General features: G+C 40.0%; 1 protein-coding gene across 5 annotated transcripts; it reads left to right on the forward strand.

Annotated features, from left to right (window-relative positions):
* The first annotated feature begins 1,400 nt into the window (after window positions 1–1,400).
* LOC146692476 (uncharacterized) lies at window positions 1,401–10,329 on the forward strand. Of its 5 annotated transcripts, XM_085432579.1 has the most exons (5): window positions 1,401–7,748; window positions 8,516–8,620; window positions 9,490–9,516; window positions 9,608–9,774; window positions 9,999–10,329. In XM_085432579.1, the coding sequence occupies exons 1-5, from the start codon at window positions 7,706–7,708 to the stop codon at window positions 10,005–10,007; spliced, it is 351 nt and encodes a 116-aa protein (XP_085288705.1). In that variant the 5' UTR covers window positions 1,401–7,705; the 3' UTR covers window positions 10,008–10,329. The 5 variants fall into 5 exon arrangements, 2 of the variants coding, with proteins under 2 accessions (XP_085288705.1, XP_085288704.1); XR_014915198.1 differs by lacking the exon at window positions 9,999–10,329 and having other exon boundaries at window positions 8,516–9,400; window positions 9,608–9,638; XR_014915197.1 differs by lacking the exon at window positions 9,999–10,329 and having other exon boundaries at window positions 8,516–9,400; window positions 9,490–9,675.
* Window positions 10,330–20,626: the final 10,297 nt, after the last annotated feature.

Raw genomic sequence — 20,626 nt, forward strand, 5'->3', positions numbered from 1 at the left:
TTCCAAGTTTGTTTGTGTTTTTCTTCTGTTGTCAAATATGTAGAAAGTGTTACACGTGTGATTTTAGTCATTTTGCATCAGTTTGTAGCCGACGTGTCTGTTTGTGATCATCCTGCATCTGTTTTTGTCTGATTCGTGTCTTAGTTTGGTCAATTTACATCACTTTTGTGGCCCAATTTAGTTGTTTTGCATGTATTTGTGGCAAAATGTGTGGACGCTGTTTGACGTTGCTATGTTTTGTCTTAATGCTTCACTTTGGTTGTTTATGTATGTGCTCATTTTGATTCTAGATGTAGACCTGACATCTGAAAATTAGCACCTAGTCCACTTCGAACATTTTTTTTAGTCCAAATAAAAAAATTTGGACTAATAAAAGTCCAAATTAAAAAATGTTAATACATTTTTTTTTATTTCGCCAACCTTGTAGAGCAGTGGTTCCCAAACCTTTTTTGCTAGGCCCCCCTTTGTTTTACAAGAAAAATGTTCGCTAAAAAATATTATTAGCCAAAGCTTTCACTGGAAGTCAGTTACTGGTGTCAGGCCAGCTCCCACTTCTTCTTTTGTGTTACTTCTGCATATAAGTATACACAAAGAGACATTGAGACCTGAATCACAAATAAAAGCCACCTTCAAGATTAACAAACACTGTTTAAAGAGCTCCGTATAAACTTCTGTGTGCAACAAGGCCTCTGTAGCATCCAGACCACACTGATCTAGGTCTTCTTGGTAGAAGAAGGTGTTTCCTTTTTCCAGATGTTTAAATGCCAGCCTCCCCAGATTCAGAAGAAATTTCCTTTCAGCCATCTCACTTGTTTCATGTCCCCCCACATGTTTGTTCCCCTTCTTCATCTGAACCAACAAGAAGTGTGAGTACATGTCAGTCAGGGTCTTGGGCAGCTCTCCTCTCTGCTCTGTAGTCAACATGTGCTCCAGAACTGTAGCAGTGATCCAGCAGAAGACTGGGATTCTACACATGATGTGGAGGCTCCTGGATGTCTTCATGTGGGAGATGATTCTGGACAGCTCTTCATCACTGAATCTCCTCCTGAAGTACTCCTCCTTCTGGGCATCAGTGAAGCCTCGTACTTCTGTTACCCTGTCAACACGTCTAGGAGGGATCTGATTGGCTGCTGCAGGTCGGGGAGTTATCCAGACGAGAGCCGAGGGAAGCAGATTCCCCTGGATGAGGTTTGTCAGCAGCTGGCTGACTGATGACTTCTCTGTGACATCAGACAGCAGCTTCCCGTTGGTGAAATCCAATGATCCAAGTCTGCTTTCATCCAGGCCGTCAAAGATGAACAAAAGTTTACAGACAGCGAGCTTCTCTGCTGTGACCTTCTGTAATGTTGGATGGAAAACATGGAGCAGCTCCAGAAGACTGTACTGCTCGTCTCTGATCAGCGACGCTGTTGGTCAGAACCACTCTGATGGGTCTCTGTTGGTCAGGTAAGGCTTTAAAGGTGTCGTGACACCTGACTGTAATGTCATCAAGAGCCTCCATCTTGGAAGCTGTCTCCAGCTGCATCACCTCATGTTGGTTATGAACGTCTTCATTCTGTCCCTCTGTGATGTAGAGCTCAGTGTAGATCCTGTTCGGGAGGGTTCCACTTCCTGTATTATCAGTTTCTTCAGTCACACTTTCAAACCTCCTCCTCAGACTGATCTTATATTCTTCTAAAACCTCTTCCAGACTCGCATCTGCTGATTGACAACAAGAAACCAAAAAGAATGAAATGTCTTTAGTAGGAGGTAGGAGGCCCCAGGGCAAACTGAGGGCTCGGTGGAGAGATTACATTTCACAGTTGGCTTGGAAATAATTCAGTTTTCCCCCAGATGAGCTGGAAGCAGTGGCTGGCAAAAGGCAAAAGTTTCTCTCCTTAGATTGACCAAACCCATGACCTTGAACCTGGATATATAGGACAGGGAGGATAAATAAAAGGATGTTACATTAAACCAGTGGTTCCCAAACCTTTTTTTTTTTTTTTGCTAGGCCCCTGTTTGTTTTACAAGAAAATCTTCGCAGCCCCCCGGCACAAACACATCCTCAAACCACACACAGCCATTTCAAACTCCACTGCAGTTTCTTTTACACCTCAAACCTTTAAAAAACCAAAAGCAAACAAATAAAAGTAAACTACAATAAATTACAGGTTGGAACAAAATAAACTAATACCATCTTTATTTTAAGTGTAGTTGTTTCATTCCCCCTTTGTAAGAATAATTTTTCAAAACATGCCTCTATGTGCAAAGTGGGTTTAAAAACATAAAACGTGATTTGGACAGGGGAAATGGGTTTTGGTTTAGACACAAATACATATGATTTTAAAAAAATCGTCTTGTGATCGCACATACTTCTTTTTGTGCCTCTAAAACATCCTTGTTTGTCTTTCCAGAACAGACATATGATGTCATAACTGTCGGAGCACCGGCCTCTCACTGCCAGGGTTTCTAAAAATGGCGTTCTGAGGAAGCTCATCCAGAAGTTTGAGGAAGCAAAGAAACAGTAAGTTGAGAGTAAAGTCGGGCGTCACATTAGGGCTGGGCGATATGGCCTAAAATCCATATCGCGGTATAATTTGAAGCACGTGCGGTAAAGATATATATCGCGAAATATTCTTTTCTTCTGTATAACATATTTTCCACACTATATGACACACTTAATTAATTTTCTCAAAAATCGAAAGTGTGCCTATGAATTCTGGTTGTGCTTATCTGACCTCGAACCGATTTTGGCGTGCAGAAATCTGTTAAAAAATGTTTTAGTACAACTTTGGTAAGCTGCACTGCTTGATGGATTGTCAGAGCATTACGGCTGCCGTAGTGAGGAGCTTCACGGAGTAATCTGGGTCCAAAACTCCGTGGGCTTCAGCTCCCAAAGTCAAACGAACACTGAGAGTTAAAAACGGTCTAAATTCTTTCATCTTTAATAAAAATATCAACCTTTCTGCTTTACCAGGTGTAACAATTAAGTTTAACATCCATGCATCAATGAAAACAGAATTTATTAAATTTAACGGAGTTACAAGTTAACAGGAAGTTAGCTTGCTAGTTTCCACCTAAACATTTCATACCATGTTCTGACTGAGAGATTTTTTAAACTAATTAAAACGTACAGCTCTGCTACCACTTCCAACATAAATGAAGACAGAAAACTAAACAGCAGTGGCGTTTGCAGGGTTACTGAAGTTGGACTACCTGGTATATAATGTTGTGCTACGTGATTGCTAGCGACACAGCTTTGTTAGCATAACATTAGCACAGTGAAGCTGGAGGATGAACGCCAGCTTCACTTTTTTCCACTTGATAAAAGTTAACCATACCTCAAACACATGTACCCCTACCTTAAACAAAAGCGCTGCTTTGCACCCCAGTACCAATTATGCAACACACCTACTCCCTCATGCAACACACATGGTCCTGCATGCTACACTCTATTTCATACATAAGACACTTCGCTCACAAAATGAAATCTCAGGGTGCCATTCGGAAAACACATGTATCCAAAATACAAAACACATCGGGTAATTGCAACCACTCAAATACACACCTGAAGGCACCTACTTGCAAAACCGAACACCAATTAGCCAACTACAAAAAGCCCTCAGCGTAGCCATTCCAAGAACTTTGCAAGCATGGATGGAGGGAGAGCAAGAGGATATTTACCCCGGTGCCTAGCGGGAGAGGACATTGCTTGCGATGTTGATGAGGTCCTGTGGCCAGACCCCAACAGACGGCGGGATCCATGAGCCCACTTATGCACAATTGTCATGGTTTTTTGTGTTTACAGTATAGTGTTTTTTCTATTGCAGTACTATTGTGTTGTTGTTTTATTTGCTGTACCTGTATTCATGGTACTGCAATGTACAGTATTGAGTAGGTCTATTTGCGTTTATGGTTGTTTGGAAATGTGTCTCCTGTAAATGTGCCTTCTGAATAAACAATGGGAATCAAGGACTGCAGTGTTTTATGTACAGCAGACTAGTGTGTTCCCCCTGATCTGTGAGTGTTTGCATATGTTGCAGGTATGTGTCATTTTGTCAACAGAGTTACATTTTGACAAAGGAATGTTAGGTTTTGACAGCAGAGTTTAGGTTTTGGGAGTAGAGTTCCAATTTGGCACAGATGTGAATGGTATATTTCCCAGTGTTGTGTCATGTGTACTTGTGTGTACAGTTTTGGCACAGCGAGCGGGGTTTTGCAAAATGTGTTCAAGCAGTGGGCAAAAACTGTAATATAAGTAAAATCACATCAAACATTTACTTAAATATTTCAAGTGTGAAAGTAGAATATTGTTTCTCATGTTTACATCAGATGAGAAACATGAAAAACTTTTGTGCTTTTACTTTTTCATTTATTCAGGTGACACAAAAACAACAAAGAATCCAGCCAGAAAAACTGAAATAAGCACAAAATCAGAAACAACCCCAACAATGAAGAGTCCTTCAAAAGCAGGACTGAAGATTAAGCTGGTTGCATAAATATCTGTTTATTTTAAATTTATTTGAGCTTTTGAAATGATATGCAAATGAAAACTCACTTTAACTTTGTATATAAATACTTTTAAATACAAATCATATCACAGAAATTTGCACATTTATTAATAAAATGCTGTTACATTTTTAAAAGAAAGGAATTTACACAGAACAGAAAACTGCAACCAAATAATTTTAATAATCACATTTTTTGTGTTTGACAGATTTTTTGTTTCTTTGAGGTTCATTGTTGTCTCTGTGGGATTAGCAGCGCTTTTAATAACTGCTGCAACAGTCAATATAAGGACAAGACATAAAGGTACATTTAAGATTGAATGATTTTGAATTTTAAAACAAAACTGAAATTGACTTTCTTCTCTCATTTTAGGGAACAAAACTCAGATGGATGAAACCACAGTAAGTACAAATCTCAATAATCCTAAGGTTGTTATTCTGATCTTGTTATTTGATATTGTCATTGACCCATAACTGTGGATGATGATGTAGAAGTGTCTTTGGATAATGGGATTAAATAAACATGAACCAGCTGTCCCTCTCTGAGGGAGTGTTAACAAAAACAAAACTGCCTTCACAGAGACAGTTTTCATCCAGATATAACTGGACTGTGTCTGTTTTCCAGGGACTGAGTTTAAACCCTGCAGAGACTCAGTCTGCTCCTCAAACCAGCTGGGACTCGGTGTGATCACACACTTCACCCAGAGTTTAGACTACTTGTCAAAGTGTGCTCTGTAAATACAAATGTGTGTGACTCACTGTGAGAGCAGACGAGAGATAAGAAAGTTGGACAATGCAAAAATGTGTTTTAGTGCAACTGCAATTTTGTATTTACAGCTCACTTGTTTCAAAATTCCATTTTTTGAATAAATTGTTTGGATGATTGATGTTTGTTTTTTTTAAATAGCCTCATATTTAAATTTGTTTATTGATCTGAAACTTTCACATGTGAAAAACATACAAAAAAAGGAAATAAGGAAGAAGCCAAAGACTTTTTCACTCCACTGTAAATCAAGTAGTTGTAATCTTGAAGGAAGATTTCATGAATGCTGTTTCAGGGTGAAGAGAGTGTCCGTCATTATCACGAGTTTGAAGCTGGAAATCAAATGGATTATGTTGAAAGTTGTCAGTTTGTCGGCCCCGAAGGAAAAGACTATTTGTGGAGTAAGATGGATAAAGATGGAAATGTGCTAAACAGTGAAAAGAGTGTGTTGGGAAGATGGAACGAGTACTCTGAGGACCTGATGAATGTAAAAAATGAGAGAAAGAGGAGGATGAATGGTCAGTTAAAAGTGTCCAATGTTGGGGAAGTCCTGACGTGAAGGGAGCTTAGGAGCAGTTACAGCAAAGGCAGCATTAATCTGTTTATCAAACATTAGATTAGAGTAAAAAAAAAACACTCCTAGGTTCCTTGCAAAGGTTTTTATTATTATTATTATGAATTCCTAAAGGGCCAAAGTCACAGCGGTCACAGGGACCAAACACAATCACCTCTGTTTTCTGTTCATTTAGGTTAAGGAAGTTAAAAGCCATCCATGCCATCCTCAACATCCTCCAAACAATCTAGCAAACCCTTCAGACGACTCACAGATTCACGTTTCAGTGGCAGGTAAATCTGTGAGTTGTCTGCATAGCAATGGAATGAGATCCCATGTTTTTCAAAAAATTGAACCCATGGGGAGCATATAAATAGAAAAGAGAACTGGACCAAGATTGGACTCCTTGAGGACCCCACAAGAAAGTGAGGCTTCTGAGGACGATGTTTCCCCCAATCTAACAGAAAAACTTTGGTTGGACAGGTAAGATTTAAACCACTCCAAAGCAGTCCCTTTGATTCTGACACAGTGCTCAAGCCGAGCGATAAGAATCCCATCAAATGCAGCACTGAGGTCTAACAGTATTAAAATGGCAAAATCTCCCAAGTCAGAAAAGTTAAAAGGTCATTAAAAACTTTTACAAGAGCAGTTTCAGTGTTGTGGTAAAACCAGACTGAAATACTTCACTAATGCCATTTTTATCTAGAAAGGTCTGGAGCTGAAGAAGGACAACTTTCTTTAGGAATGTCTGGACTGACAACCAAACATATCAAGCTTCTGTGTTTGAGCCAGAGACTGCACTTGTGGGTGAACAATACAAACATTTTATATTTCTTATATCAGTAATGTAACTTGCAACAAAACGTTCTGGGAAGCTTAAACTTAGTTTCAGAATAATTAAATCTGAGACTTTGTTTTATTGAAAAGGTTAATAAAGTTTGAAATTGTATCAAAAATAAAACAAATTATTAAATAACACCGGCTACAATATTGGTAACATATGTGTGTTGTTCAACAGAACTTTTTCCCAGGCTTTTGTTTATATGCTCAGTCGAAAACCACTTTAACATAATTTTCAGCATAATTACTATTTTTTGTGACTATTCAGTACTTGAGTATAATTTATTGAATTATTTAGTAATAAATATGAAGTAAAAAGTTTTGATCACAAATGGGATTTTTCCAAAACTAAGCTTGCTTAATAGTTCTGAACTGTTACTGTAAAGTTTATAATAAAGTCATAATAACCTGATATTTAGAATCTCCATATATCATTTCCTTTATGCTTATATGTTGTCAAACAATGGCAGTAAGAAACATAGTGTTAAAATAGCTCTATATAGCATTATCTAATCTTGAGAAGAGGTCAAAGGTCAGTTATGGGGTCTTGCTATATGCTATGAGACAAACATAGCACAGTTGTAAGTATCATAGTTTCTAGGCTCTAAGGCTTTGTCAGTTTAATAGTGAGCTTTACAAGATTGATTTTCGTGCTAAAAGCTGGCACAGAACTAAGTTCGCTTATGACCACTAGAGCTGGAAACAACCTCAAGCAATCCTAAGGCTAATCAGCACGGCTAGCATTGTTAAATGTTGTCATTGCTAACATATAGCTGTTTAACAGCATAGTGAGTAGCGAGAACGCTAAGTTATTGTTAGCTTTTAAAAGAAAAATGTTGGCAACCGTAACCATGGCCTGCGGAGGGTATATAAATGCTGCACAAGGTTCCATTCGTCCCTTTACACTTGCTATTGGACTTGTTTTGACCTGCTCCAACCTCAGCCTGTGGAAAGTTAAGTTTTCGGAAAATATTTACTGAAAGCGGATTTGACTTGCTCGCCACAACAAGTACTTCATCTTTGGATTGTTTGTACTTGTTTTTCATACAGCAAAGCCTGAAGATGGCTCGTCGTGGACTCGACAGCCCCCTGGACTTCGCTGCAGGTACTTTTAACATTTCTTCAGTTATTTTAAGAGCTACTAAATGACTGTAATAATTTAATAAGTTCCAGTGTGAATATCAAGTTTTAATGTTATCAAAATATGCTTATTCCAAGATTTTTCCCCGTAAATTGTTTGTATGCTTTAAATTTTCCGGGAGAGGTGTAGAAATTATTAACGACTGGTGTATGAATTTGAAAAAAAAGGTGTTACTTTGATTTGAAGGCTTCAAATTTGACACTTTTTTAATGATTTGGTTAAAAATAGCTTAACGGACTAAAATTTGTAAAATGCCCCAAAATCAGTCTCTGTGGTAACAGCATCTTCAGCATGTCATGACGTCAGAACACACAGGTGTAAACACACCAGATCCCGGTCCCTTCCTAACATCCTGTTCTTCTTGGATCAAAGGCTTTATTGAAATAAACTATAACTTTTCCCCTGCTACAAAACATGATAATAAAAAATAACAAAAATAAATGAATATAAAAAAGAATATGAAAACAGTAATCATAGTACAGTAGTAATAATGGTATCCTTATGTTATGCCACTACTATATCTTATTATATAGCAGTTAATGATGTGAACTTAGTTGACTTAGCTGTTTTTTGCTTGCATGAACAAGTAGAAGTGTCATTCAGTCTGACATAAATGTAGCCTAAAATGCTTTTCTCTCATCGTCTGCTCAAACTAACAGATGTAGCTCTGTTCCTTTAGCACTTGATGTTTATTACATTCTTAATGTTATTTTAAACTTGTTTCCTCACAGGTCGTCTCGACTACGTGGTTGAGCGTCCTGCAGAAGAAGGCCTTCCAGAGGTCATCAGGATCCTGGATGACTCTGATACCGAGCGTGTCAGTGAAGGTGAGTATGGTGAGTATATCCCTCTCCCATCCTCACCCTCTTCTCCTGAAGCACAGGATCCTGATGACAGTGAAGAGGAAGGTGAGTACCCTCCCTACATACCTGAGGACGTCGAAGAGGTGAGTGAAGACACTGACAATTCCTCTGACTGGAACAACTCAGAAGAGTGGGCCGATTGGCCTAGTGACGACTCGGGGTATGACACCATGGATGAGAGAGCTGATTCCCCTCTCATCCAGGAGCTCCCTCCAGAGCCGTTTTGGCACGATTGGCAACATCCTATTGCTCCAGGTGCTGCCCCGTTCGCCATGCCGCCTTTCGGCCAGGCCAACGCCCCACTCTTCCCGGTTGGTGATCCTTTAGCTTCTCCTGCTTCCTCTGCTCCTCCCTCAGCTGCTTCCTCTCCTGCTCCCTTAGCTGCTTCCTCCCCTGCTCCCTCAGCTCCTTCCTCTCCTGCTCCTTCTTCCGCTACTCTCTCAGCTTCTCCTTCAACCTCAGCTCTCACCTCCTCAGCAAAGAGAAGCGGAGACGACACCTGCACTGATGAGGTAAGTGCAAAGAGGTGCAAGGTAAGTGATGACACGTTTTATGGCCCTTCAACATCCTCGGGTTCTGTTGGTGTCAGACGCTTCTGGGAAAGGCCTTTTAACCTTTCACTTGATGACAGCGACTCTGACTAGATTATGTTAGAACTTGTTTTTAAGCTTTAAATGTTTAAGTTGGCCTTTGCAGTGTTTGTAAATGACTAACATTTTTTTCTCAAGCTCTAGCTCACCATGCAGGACAAAGGTAAGTCCGTACTTAATGTCAACACAAATAAGTAGAAAAGGTTTAAAATGATGTCGTGAACTGACTGTAGTCTCTTGTTTTTACATAAGGTATAGCCTGTGGCTCAGGGATCAGAGGTAAGGTAAAAACACATAACAGAAGAAAAGTAAAGTGAACAACTCTGTGATCTGTGAATTCATGCTTTTCTCTTTGTCTTTTTGTCTTCAGGTGCTTTACACTTGTCCTCTCCCAGCATTCAGCACTTCAGACACTCAACGCCCAGGACGGAGCTAACACAGAGAGATACTCCACCCAGAAGACAGCCTTACCCCAACCCGATGAGAAGGATGGATGACCAAATGACAAACTGGAGAGTGGTGCTGTGTTCCAGCTATGTAAGTTATCACCTCACATTGGCTACAAACTGTCTTGAAGACTAAATCCTTCCAATAGCTGGTGTAAATCATCGTCCTACAGTACTGTAGGTTTAAGTTTAGTTATAGTTATTGTGTGTATATGTTGAGTTTAAAATTGCATTTTAACAACATGCTGCAGCTACCAACAATGGAAATGCTGTTTTGTGTTAAAATGACGTCTTTCTCGTGTTATTGCTTTGCAGGGCAGCTGAGAGTGGACAGAGCTGCACAGAGGACCAAAGATCCACTCTCAGCACTTCATACCTGACTGGCCACAGCACCACCCCTCTTCACCCAGGGTGAGGAGGGCCCTGACCCCACCTGCACAGAGGGAGTTGTGAACATGCACTTCTGTGTCGGTGGGTTTAGGAGCCTCCTCACACTCACACGGATGAAGACTGTCACTGGAAGATGTCTCCATTGCATCAGCAGGACGTAAGCATTTGTATAATATTACAGTTTGTGATGTTTTATACATGTTTTTATTGCTTCACTTCAAACTAGGAGATATAAAATAAACCAGTTTTCATAATATTTTCTGTGTATTTAGTTGTTTTCTTAATAAGTTATTTGGAACATCATTGCAACCTGTCAGCTTTTTATTGGGGATTTATAAAGTTGCTGGTGGCTCAAGTGTGTACAGTGGGGTGTTGTTTTTGTCACATGGTAAAAGTGACCTCATAGGGAGCAAAAAGAACAACTGAACAATTTGGGGATTCACAGACTTTGGTAATCATTAAAAGATGAAGAAAAATAGTTTTATGTGATCAGTTTTAAGTAGTGAGCAGCAATTTAATCAAATGCTGGGATGAAATGGGACAAAAGGGTCATGTGACAGCCACATTAGTTCCCTTCCCTCGTTTAACAATGTGTAAGCAGACTGCTTTAACCTGCAATTTACTGCATGTTATTAGGCTGCATGGTACAACCACAGTCTGCTAACCACCTGTGGTGAGCGAAGGTTTTGAGGCATTGTTCGAACTACTGATGAAGCTTTATCAATGCTTGTTAAGTTTCCCAACCACATTTCATCCCGATGGTCCAAGGCTTACATCTTTATGCTCACAAACGTGCTTCTGTAATTAACCAGTAACAAATGTATTACTTTAAGTTACAGTGTGAGGGGCACTGATGAACATAAATTAGATTTAACTTGATTATGTGTTTAGGTCAAGAGACACAGACCTTCATCTGTAAGAGGCTTTTCTTAAATGTCTGATCACGATGTTTGTGTTTGTCTGCAGCATCACTGCAGCAGAGAGGGTATAACACAAGGCCACAGTCACGTGGTATTCTGTCCTGCTATTAAGTGAATAAAATACTGAAACTCTGGCAGTAGACTGGAGCGAGGCAAAGAGTATGTAAAGGGACAATAAGAGGAAATGATGGGAGAAAAAAAAAAAAAAAACATACATGTCTGAGAAACAAAGGAAGAAGAAAAATAAAAAAAATAGTGGAAAAAAGGATTAGAGCCTAAATTCTAAAGCTGCAGCTTTGCATGCTGGCAGCTCCAAGATCTCACTGACATGTAATCATAGACTGAATAAACATAGGCCAGTGTGATGTCATTGATTTGTAGACTTTAATTTGTAACAAAGGGCAACCTCTGGGTACACACGACACAACACTGGGAAATATACCATTCACATCTGTGCCAAATTGAAACTCTCAAAACCTAAACTCTGCTGTCAAAACCTAACATTCCTTTGTCAAAATGTAACTGTTGACAAAATGACACATACTTGCATCATATGCAAACACTTACAGATCAGGGGGAGCACACTAGTCTACTTTATATAAAACACTGCAGTCTTTCATTGTTTATTCAGAAGGCATATTTTCAGGAGACACATTTTCAAACAACCAAAACAACAAATAGGCCTACTCAGTATTGTACATTGCAGTACCATGAGAATGGGTGAATGACTGAATGTAGTGTAAAGCACTTTGGGGTCTTTAGGGACTGAGTAAAGCGCTATACAAATGCAGGCCATTTACCATGAATTCAGAGAAAGCAAAAAAAACCCAAAAAACACCATAATACAGTAATAGAAAAAACACCATACTGTAAACACAAAAAATCATGACAATTGTGCATACGTGGGCTCATGGATCCCGCCGTCTGTTGGCGTCTGGCCACAGGACCTCATCGACATCGCAAGCAATGTCTTCTCTCGCTAGGCACCGGGGAAAATATCCTCTTGCATGTCGAAACCATCCATGGATTGCTGTCACCTGAATGTCGCCGCAGGCCTGTTCCATTGCCTGCAGAAGAGGCATGCGGGCATGTGGTTGGCGGTCATATACACGCCATCTCCAAGCCGAAAAAAATTCCTGTATAGGGTTTAAAAATGGTGAGTAAGGGGCAAGTATACCACTTCAAGTTGGTTGTGGTTGGAGAACCAGGCCTGGACCAGAGCAGCCTGATGGAAACAAACCTGGGCTGATCTGGTCTGTTCTGTACAACTATGTTATGGAGAGCATCTAGAAATGTGAGTATATGTTGGCTGTTGTATGGACCTAGTTTTGCATGATGATGCAGAAGCCCTCGAAGGCTTATGGCGGCACACAATGTGACATTTCCCCTGCGCTGCCCTGGGACGTGCACAATTGCTTTTGACCAATGACATTACGACCCCGTCGTCTTGTTTTGCACAGGTCGAATCCAGCTTCATCAATGAAAATGAATTCATGAGGCTGTGCAACTCCATCCATGGCCAAGAGAACATATTACTGTACTACAGTGCTACACATACAGAACCCCATCACACAGGTACCTGTGTAGCTCTCAGAATGGATCCATGTGGTACTGATATGGTACATATTCAGCTGCTACTGGATTTCACCAATACTGTATTGTACATGTAAAGGACAGTTACACTTACCCGTACATATTCAGCTCAAAGTCCTTTGACCCTGTCACTGTTCCTCTCAAATGGGACTCTGTAGAGCTGCTTCATGGTGATGCTGTGTTTACCCAAGATGCGTCTGATGGTGGTGATGCTCACATGGTTTATGCTGTTGAACACTTGCCTGTCTGCAAGTATTTGCTTTCGTAGCTGGTGGAGACGGATGGCATTGTCTGCCCTCACTAGGTCCACAACGGCAAGTTCCTGCTGTTGTGTGAACAGGCGTTGGCGTCCTCCCCCAGAAGGTCTTCGAGTCAGTCTAGAGAAATACAACCACATATTGTCATCGCTTTGCTTATTTTTCTTACAGTACTTTACTGTATGTACTGTGTCATCCACTGTACTTCAATATAAGTAATCATGCTATGTTTCACAGAAACTACCACTTTGGCTGCAAAAGGAGCCTTAGCACCCTGCAATACCCTGTACACTTGATATGGTAATGGTATATACTGTAGAACAGTGCTATAAAAACCATCTGAGTGGAGTAGAAGGTAGAGAGGTGAAGACAGACCTGTTTTCTAGTCGGAATGTTCTTATTACAGATGCCACTGTGAAGCAGCTTAGATGTGGGTGGACTCTCTGCCCAGCTTCCCTCATAGTCAGGCCATGGTTGATGACATGGTCCACCAAAGTTGCTCTTATATCATCAGAAATATGGGTCCGTGCATGGCCTCTTCGACTTCGACATCGACCTCCTCCTCATTACGTGAGTAATTTCCCAGTAGCTCACCATATTTGGGATCTTCTAACATCCACACTTCATGTTTAAACGGTGGTGCGGAGGCGGTGTACCGTCGCAGGCCGGATGTAGCATTCAGCGCGGTGTGCCTTTTTTTCAGTTGCTAAGCAACAGATTTGTCCCGCCCCTTTCGTTATGACGGGGCGGGCCAGTCCTTTGACTGGTGACGTTACAAAGAAACGTCAGGTGACGTTACAAAGAAACCTTAAACCGACCTTATATATAGACCTGGCTGTTCAGTTGAAACGCATTCACACAGCGGGACAGCAGCGCTTTAAACGTTCAAACACGGAGTTTCCCAGAACTCCCCTGTACATGAAAACTGTTCTGTCCACACCACTACTGGCAAAACGGTTTTGTCACGTGTGAAATTTTTGGACGATTCTGCTGAGCAGGAGTTTGATACAGCACAGAATATAGATGCTAACAGCCAAGAAACAGCTAACACAGAAGAAAGCTGTCAAAATGCTGACCAACACAGTGCTGCAAAACCAGAAAACAATCCAATTCCAGATCCCCAGCAGCAGAAATCCTGTGTTGAACATGAAGCCAGCATCCCACCGTTAACAAACGTAAGTCAAACGGAGTCATATAAAAAGATACAGCATCACAGATCTTCTGTAGACTGTGAGCCACCTGAAAAAACCTTAGACTTTGAAAGATGGTTAGAGACATTAATTCAGGCTGTGCTTTCAAAGCTTGGTAAACTTTTAAAGTGCCCTCATTCTCACCAAAAACGTTTGTTGGATCTACTCTTGGACAAATTCAAGGGGATGGATTTGCATTTAGACCGAAAAGTGCAGAATTATTTTGACTGCATTGCTAATGCGATTTTCACTGATATTTGTGACAAATTACATAAATTGTCACTAATATCATTGAAAATGGGGAGGAGTGGGGAGGAGGATTCAATGAATTTAATGGAACAACCAATATTTAATATCATAACTACTTCAGTATTCCAAGAACACCTGTTGGCAGTAACAGTTACTGATAGACTGGAATCATATGAAAAGAAAGAAAGATGCAGACTTTCAGTGGAAATCTTTGTGGAAGGACTGATTTCCCAGGTTGCAAAAAAATCAGGCACAGTCTTCAGCATTGAAAGTGCTGAAGCTATCTCCAACCAGCTTACCATGAAAATCTGGACTGAAATCAGGGCCGGATACGACAAAATCCCACCAGAGAAGTTCAAGAAACTCAGCGAGAGGGTTTTCAAATCCCTCTGTAAAAGATGGAAGCATGCAGCGGTTATGGTGACATTCTGGCAATTAAACTTCCAAGATCTTGATGAAGATATTGTTAAAACTTTCAAAAGAAAGATATTCACAGAACCAAGTTGCATATCTAAGTGCTTCTCATCGGTGCGGGCATTTTTTGGGAGGTGTAAGGGAAGAAACAAAGTTTCCACTTTATAGTGACATCGTGATATCAACAGCAAAATATTTTCTAAAACTCACTGGACACTTTAAATGAGCTAGTTTTACATTTAGATCAGATCAAGTCATTTTTGAAATCCCCAGGAATGGTCGCGGCAGATGGCCACCCCGCCCTGAGCCTGGTTCTGTCGAAGGTTTCTTCCTCTTAAAAGGGAGTTTTTCCTTCCCACTGTCGCCTCGTGCTTGCTCAGAGGGGTTTGTTCTTTTGGGGTTTTCTTTTTAATACTGTAAGTTGTTACCTTACAGTGTGAAGCACCTTGAAAACACCATTGTTTCCTTTGGTGCTATACAGATTGAAGTGACTTGCACTGACAACATAACTAAGCTGGGACTTTAATTTAACATCAATAAAATTATAAAAATATTACATCTTGATTTCTGCTTGTTTTCATTGTCTGTGACTTAATGAATACAAATGTGTAATTTAACAGATTTTTTCTTTATGTTAGTCTGACCGGTGATTCCACGTTGGCCTTAGGTGTTGGCGCGGATACGCTGCAGCCCCTGAGCCATTAATGGCCCAGCACACTTACAGTAAAAACAAAACAACAGCCATCTGTCCAACTAGGAAAGGAAAATAATAAACTGCCTCCTTGGAGGCAACCTGACTCAAAACAGTTGCAGTCCAACTCAGACCGACTGCAATCACTCTCAGGCAGATTGATGAAGATTTGCAAATAACTGTTGTCTAATTTATAAACGCAGACAGATTGCCAACACGTCTGTTCACAATAGAGGACTGTACTTACATGGTTGCAAACTGGTTGTTATCTTGCTTATATGAAAACATTGCTTTGGAGCAATGAAACTCAAACACATTCATTTTTAAAATGCCTCAAAATGAAATTTTGAAATATTTGGCTTTATTGAGAGCAGGCATGTGCCCTCTCCAGCTCAGTCTCATATGACTGAGCTGGAGAGGGCACTACTGCAGGGAACAAAGACACACCGACACATCTGTATCCGAGCTGGGACTGAGGACACTCACCAGCCACTTTATTAGGTACATGTGTTCAAAAGCTTGTGGCAGTAATTTAGTGCATTTAGTCAAATAAAGACATTAGAGTGGCCTGCAGGTGTATATTTTTGTAATGTTTCTGTCTTATGCCTGAAATATGCTTCAACAGGAAATATACGCTGTAACTGGAAACAACAGCGTGGAATAGTGATGTGCGGATCGATCCTGAAATATCGATTCCTCCGATACCAGTCATTTATGTTCTAGAATCGATTCTCACATTAAAATATCGATATTTTTTAGTAATTTAGGGTAAATTTGTAGTTTATCATTAACAGCAACACAGTGGAGAGAAACTATAACATTCGGATTGTCTACATTCAAAGGAACTACTTCCTCTTCCGCCTTTCATAGTCATGTGCAAAATACGGCTGTATAAATGTCACAACAATGGCTGAGCGTAATTGTGCGAACGTATTTTTCCTCCACAAACAGCTGAGACGTGGTTTGCGATACATGTGGCAAAAAAGTGCTCCAACATTGAGGTGTTGTGGCTATACTTTCCCAACCGTGAGACCTCAGAATTAGGGAGACATTCAAAAGGGCTGTTGGGGGGGGGGCGGGGGTGATAAATACATTTTACAATGTTTATTTATTGGATAAAATACCTTAAATGTCACCGTTATTATTAGCCGGCCCGGAAACAGCGGGGGTGTCGAAATTCAGAGTCTGCTTCCACCTGAGGACCCGCCCTTCACGGTCTAAAGAAAGCCGGGTAGTACGTCATGAGTTCCCTCGGTGGAGTGGAACTGCCGTCTGCTCCTTGCTATCTAAAATATAACCGGGCGCTGGCGTAAACTCTCGACCGTCTCACACTTTCTTTAATTAGTTTTCTGTTTGACGTTTATTCAGCTGTGTGAAAACCCCGTTGGAACCCTCCCGAGGTATTAATAAAGTTAAATTTAATTTAATCGAATCTAATAACTTTAATCTCAGCCAAACCGATTTACTCACGAACAAATAAAACACTGAAAAAGCCAAACAATAACATTTTTAAGTTATCAAAGTGACTTATATATCATGTTTAACCCGAGTAGCGAAAGGCAGCGGGGGTTTGAAAACGATGTGTCGATCGGCTCAGATATTTGAAGTTTACACAGCTACATTCTCACCTGAAAACATGTTAAAAGTTGTTTGTTTTTTTGCGACCCAGAAAGAGAAATAAGAGTAATATTAAAACTAAGTAGCTGCCGCCATTGTTGGAAACTGGAATTGGCTGCAATATGGTTTTTCAATTTTGTTGTCCAGGTGGAAATTCGGGAGAATGGTGGCTCCGGGATTCTCCCGGAAAAATCGGGAGGGTTGGCATGTATGGTTGTGGCAACATCACTAACCTTGTCAAACACCTCAGAGTAAATCATATCACAGAATATGAGGAGTGTATGTTAAGACGAACTGAAGAGGATGAGAGGGACAGGTGCTGCTAGGGCGAGACAGACGTCTCTCATGGAGTCCTTTAGTGCTGCAGGCAGGCAAGGTGTTCAAATAGCGCACAACTTCAGTTTTTTTTATTTCTATATGATGAACTCTGCATTATTAAGTGATAAGAACAAGTAATCTGATGTCCTGTAAATTATTATGACACTATAATTTGAGATACAATAAATAAAATACGTTTTTGTATAAAGTATCGGTATCGGATCAGTATTGTCGATACCACCCTGAATATTACTTGGTATCGGATCGGAAAGGAAATCAGTGGTATCGCACATCACTAGCGTGGAATGGACCGGTTTAGTGTTAAGAGGTGTTACATCTGAAGTTAGAACGTAAATTTCCTGCAGAAATCTAAATCAAGCTTCAGAGGTACTGTTCCAAAAATATAGGGAGGGACGTTACCCACCAGATGTAAAAACAAACACTGTCTGCATGCACATGCCTGCTCTCAATGAGCCTAATCGTGGCTTAGAAAAAACAACGAGGAGCCGACTTCGATAAATGCCGGGGACGGAGAGCGATACCACTCGCTTCACAAATTCAGACCATCTGTGTAGAAGAATTTTAGAAACGTCTCATTAATATTGTCAGGATTTGACTTTCCAAGCACAGAAACATGTTTTTGATAGACTTTAAAATGACTGAATTTATACAATGAGCAGTATTCATATACAACTTTGTGACAAAGGATTTGCTCATTTTAAGCTAACACACATTTTAGTTCTATATTAGTGAACACATCACCGATGCGCTACGTGCCCTTTTTTTCTTGCATTAACATGATAAGCTGTGCAAAACCCCATTCTTCCAGCTTAAAACTGAAAATACTTTGTTGTACAAATCTTAAGGATAAGATAAGAAGAACTTTATTTATCCCGAGGGAAATTCTTTAGTCATACACATGCTCAATGCAGCAAGAGAGACAGAGGAACAGAGGAATAAGATATACCATATATACAATAAGAATACTACTATTACAGTAATATACAGTAGGATAGTGCAAAATACAATATCAAATAACTCTAATGAAGTTAGTTCAGTCAAATGAAAACAAGCAAAGCAGTGCAAGGACTCACCATTCCTCCTCATTTACGCTGATTGGAAAAGTAACAAAAGCAAAATTAAGAGGAAGCCATAAAATGGGAACTGAAGTATTAATGCAGAAATTGAAGAAACAAGATGACCAAAAACGACTGTTTAAATTCAAATCACAAGACGAATAAAGCAAAATATAAAAACGCAAAACAGGAGCAGAGGTCATCGCTATGCGATTGCATTTGTCCCTAAACACCAGAATCCCTCACGTTAACTTTTATCAAGTGGAAAAAAGTGAAGCTGGCGTTCATCCTCCAGCTTCACTGTGCTAATGTTATGCTAACAAAGCTGTGTCGCTAGCAATCACGTAGCACAACATTATATACCAGGTAGTCCAACTTCAGTAACCCTGCAAACGCCACTGCTGTTTAGTTTTCTGTCTTCATTTATGTTGGAAGTGGTAGCAGAGCTGTACGTTTTAATTAGTTTAAAAAATCTCTCAGTCAGAACATGGTATGAAATGTTTAGGTGGAAACTAGCAAGCTAACTTCCTGTTAACTTGTAACTCCGTTAAATTCAATAAATTCTGTTTTCATTGATGCATGGATGTTAAACTTAATTGTTACACCTGGTAAAGCAGCAAGGTTGATGATTTCATTAAAGATGAAAGAATTTAGACCGTTTTTAACTCTCAGTGTTCGTTTGACTTTGGGAGCTGAAGCCCACGGAGTTTTGGACCCAGATTACTCCGTGAAGCTCCTCACTACGGCAGCCGTAATGCTCTGACAATCCATCAAGCAGTGCAGCTTACCAAAGTTGTACTAAAACATTTTTTAACAGATTTCTGCACGCCAAAATCGGTTCGAGGTCAGATAAGCACAACCAGAATTCATAGGCACACTTTCGATTTTTGAGAAAATTAATTAAGTGTGTCATATAGTGTGGAAAATATGTTATACAGAAGAAAAGAATATTTCGCGATATATATCTTTACCGCACGTGCTTCAAATTATACCGCGATATGGATTTTAGGCCATATCGCCCAGCCCTAATGTGACGCCCGACTTTACTCTCAACTTACTGTTTCTTTGCTTCCTCAAACTTCTGGATGAGCTTCCTCAGAACGCCATTTTTAGAAACCCTGGCAGTGAGAGGCCGGTGCTCCGACAGTTATGACATCATATGTCTGTTCTGGAAAGACAAACAAGGATGTTTTAGAGGCACAAAAAGAAGTATGTGCGATCACAAGACGATTTTTTTTTTAAATCATATGTATTTGTGTCTAAACCAAAACCCATTTCCCCTGTCCAAATCACGTTTTATGTTTTTAAACCCACTTTGCACATAGAGGCATGTTTTGAAAAATTATTCTTACAAAGGGGGAATGAAACAACTACACTTAAAATAAAGATGGTATTAGTTTATTTTGTTCCAACCTGTAATTTATTGTAGTTTACTTTTATTTGTTTGCTTTTGGTTTTTTAAAGGTTTGAGGTGTAAAAGAAACTGCAGTGGAGTTTGAAAACAATAAATGGCTGTGTGTGGTTTGAGGATGTGTTTGTGCCGGGGGGCTGCGAAGATTTTCTTGTAAAACAAACAGGGGTCTAACAAAAAAAAAAAAAAAGGTTTGGGAACCACTGGTTTAATGTAACATCCTTTTATTTATCCTCCCTGTCCTATATATCCAGGTTCAAGGTCATGGGTTTGGTCAATCTAAGGAGAGAAACTTTTGCCTTTTGCCAGCCACTGCTTCCAGCTCATCTGGGGGAAAACTGAATTATTTCCAAGCCAACTGTGAAATGTAATCTCTCCACCGAGCCCTCAGTTTGCCCTGGGGCCTCCTACCTCCAGGACATGCCTAAAACACCTCATGCAGGTGGTGTCCAGTAGTGATGGGATTTCCGGCTCTTTTTTGAGAACCGGCTCTCTCGGTTCAACTCACTAAAAAGAGCCGGCTCTTTTGGCTCCGAACCGGCTCTTCAGGTTGTTTTGTTGCTTTAATTAATTTGTTATTAACAATAATATAAAATTATGCACAAAAGGAATTACTAATGTAAAAAAAAAAAAAGGTTTTATTTATAAATGTTTATATATAAATATATGCGGTGGCCCCTAGAGACAAAACACGTACAAACTCTTCCAAAACAGAGCTACCTAGATCACTTAAATTACACAATTGAAAGCATGAAAGCATATGTGTATTGTTTGTGTATTTATACACAAGAATTCGTATATAGTCAAATAAATAAAA

Source organism: Copadichromis virginalis, linkage group LG15, assembly GCF_057382275.1.
Source record: "Copadichromis virginalis isolate Kocher_CV1m ecotype Utaka linkage group LG15, C_Virginalis_male_GT1.1, whole genome shotgun sequence".
Taxonomy (NCBI): domain Eukaryota; kingdom Metazoa; phylum Chordata; class Actinopteri; order Cichliformes; family Cichlidae; genus Copadichromis; species Copadichromis virginalis.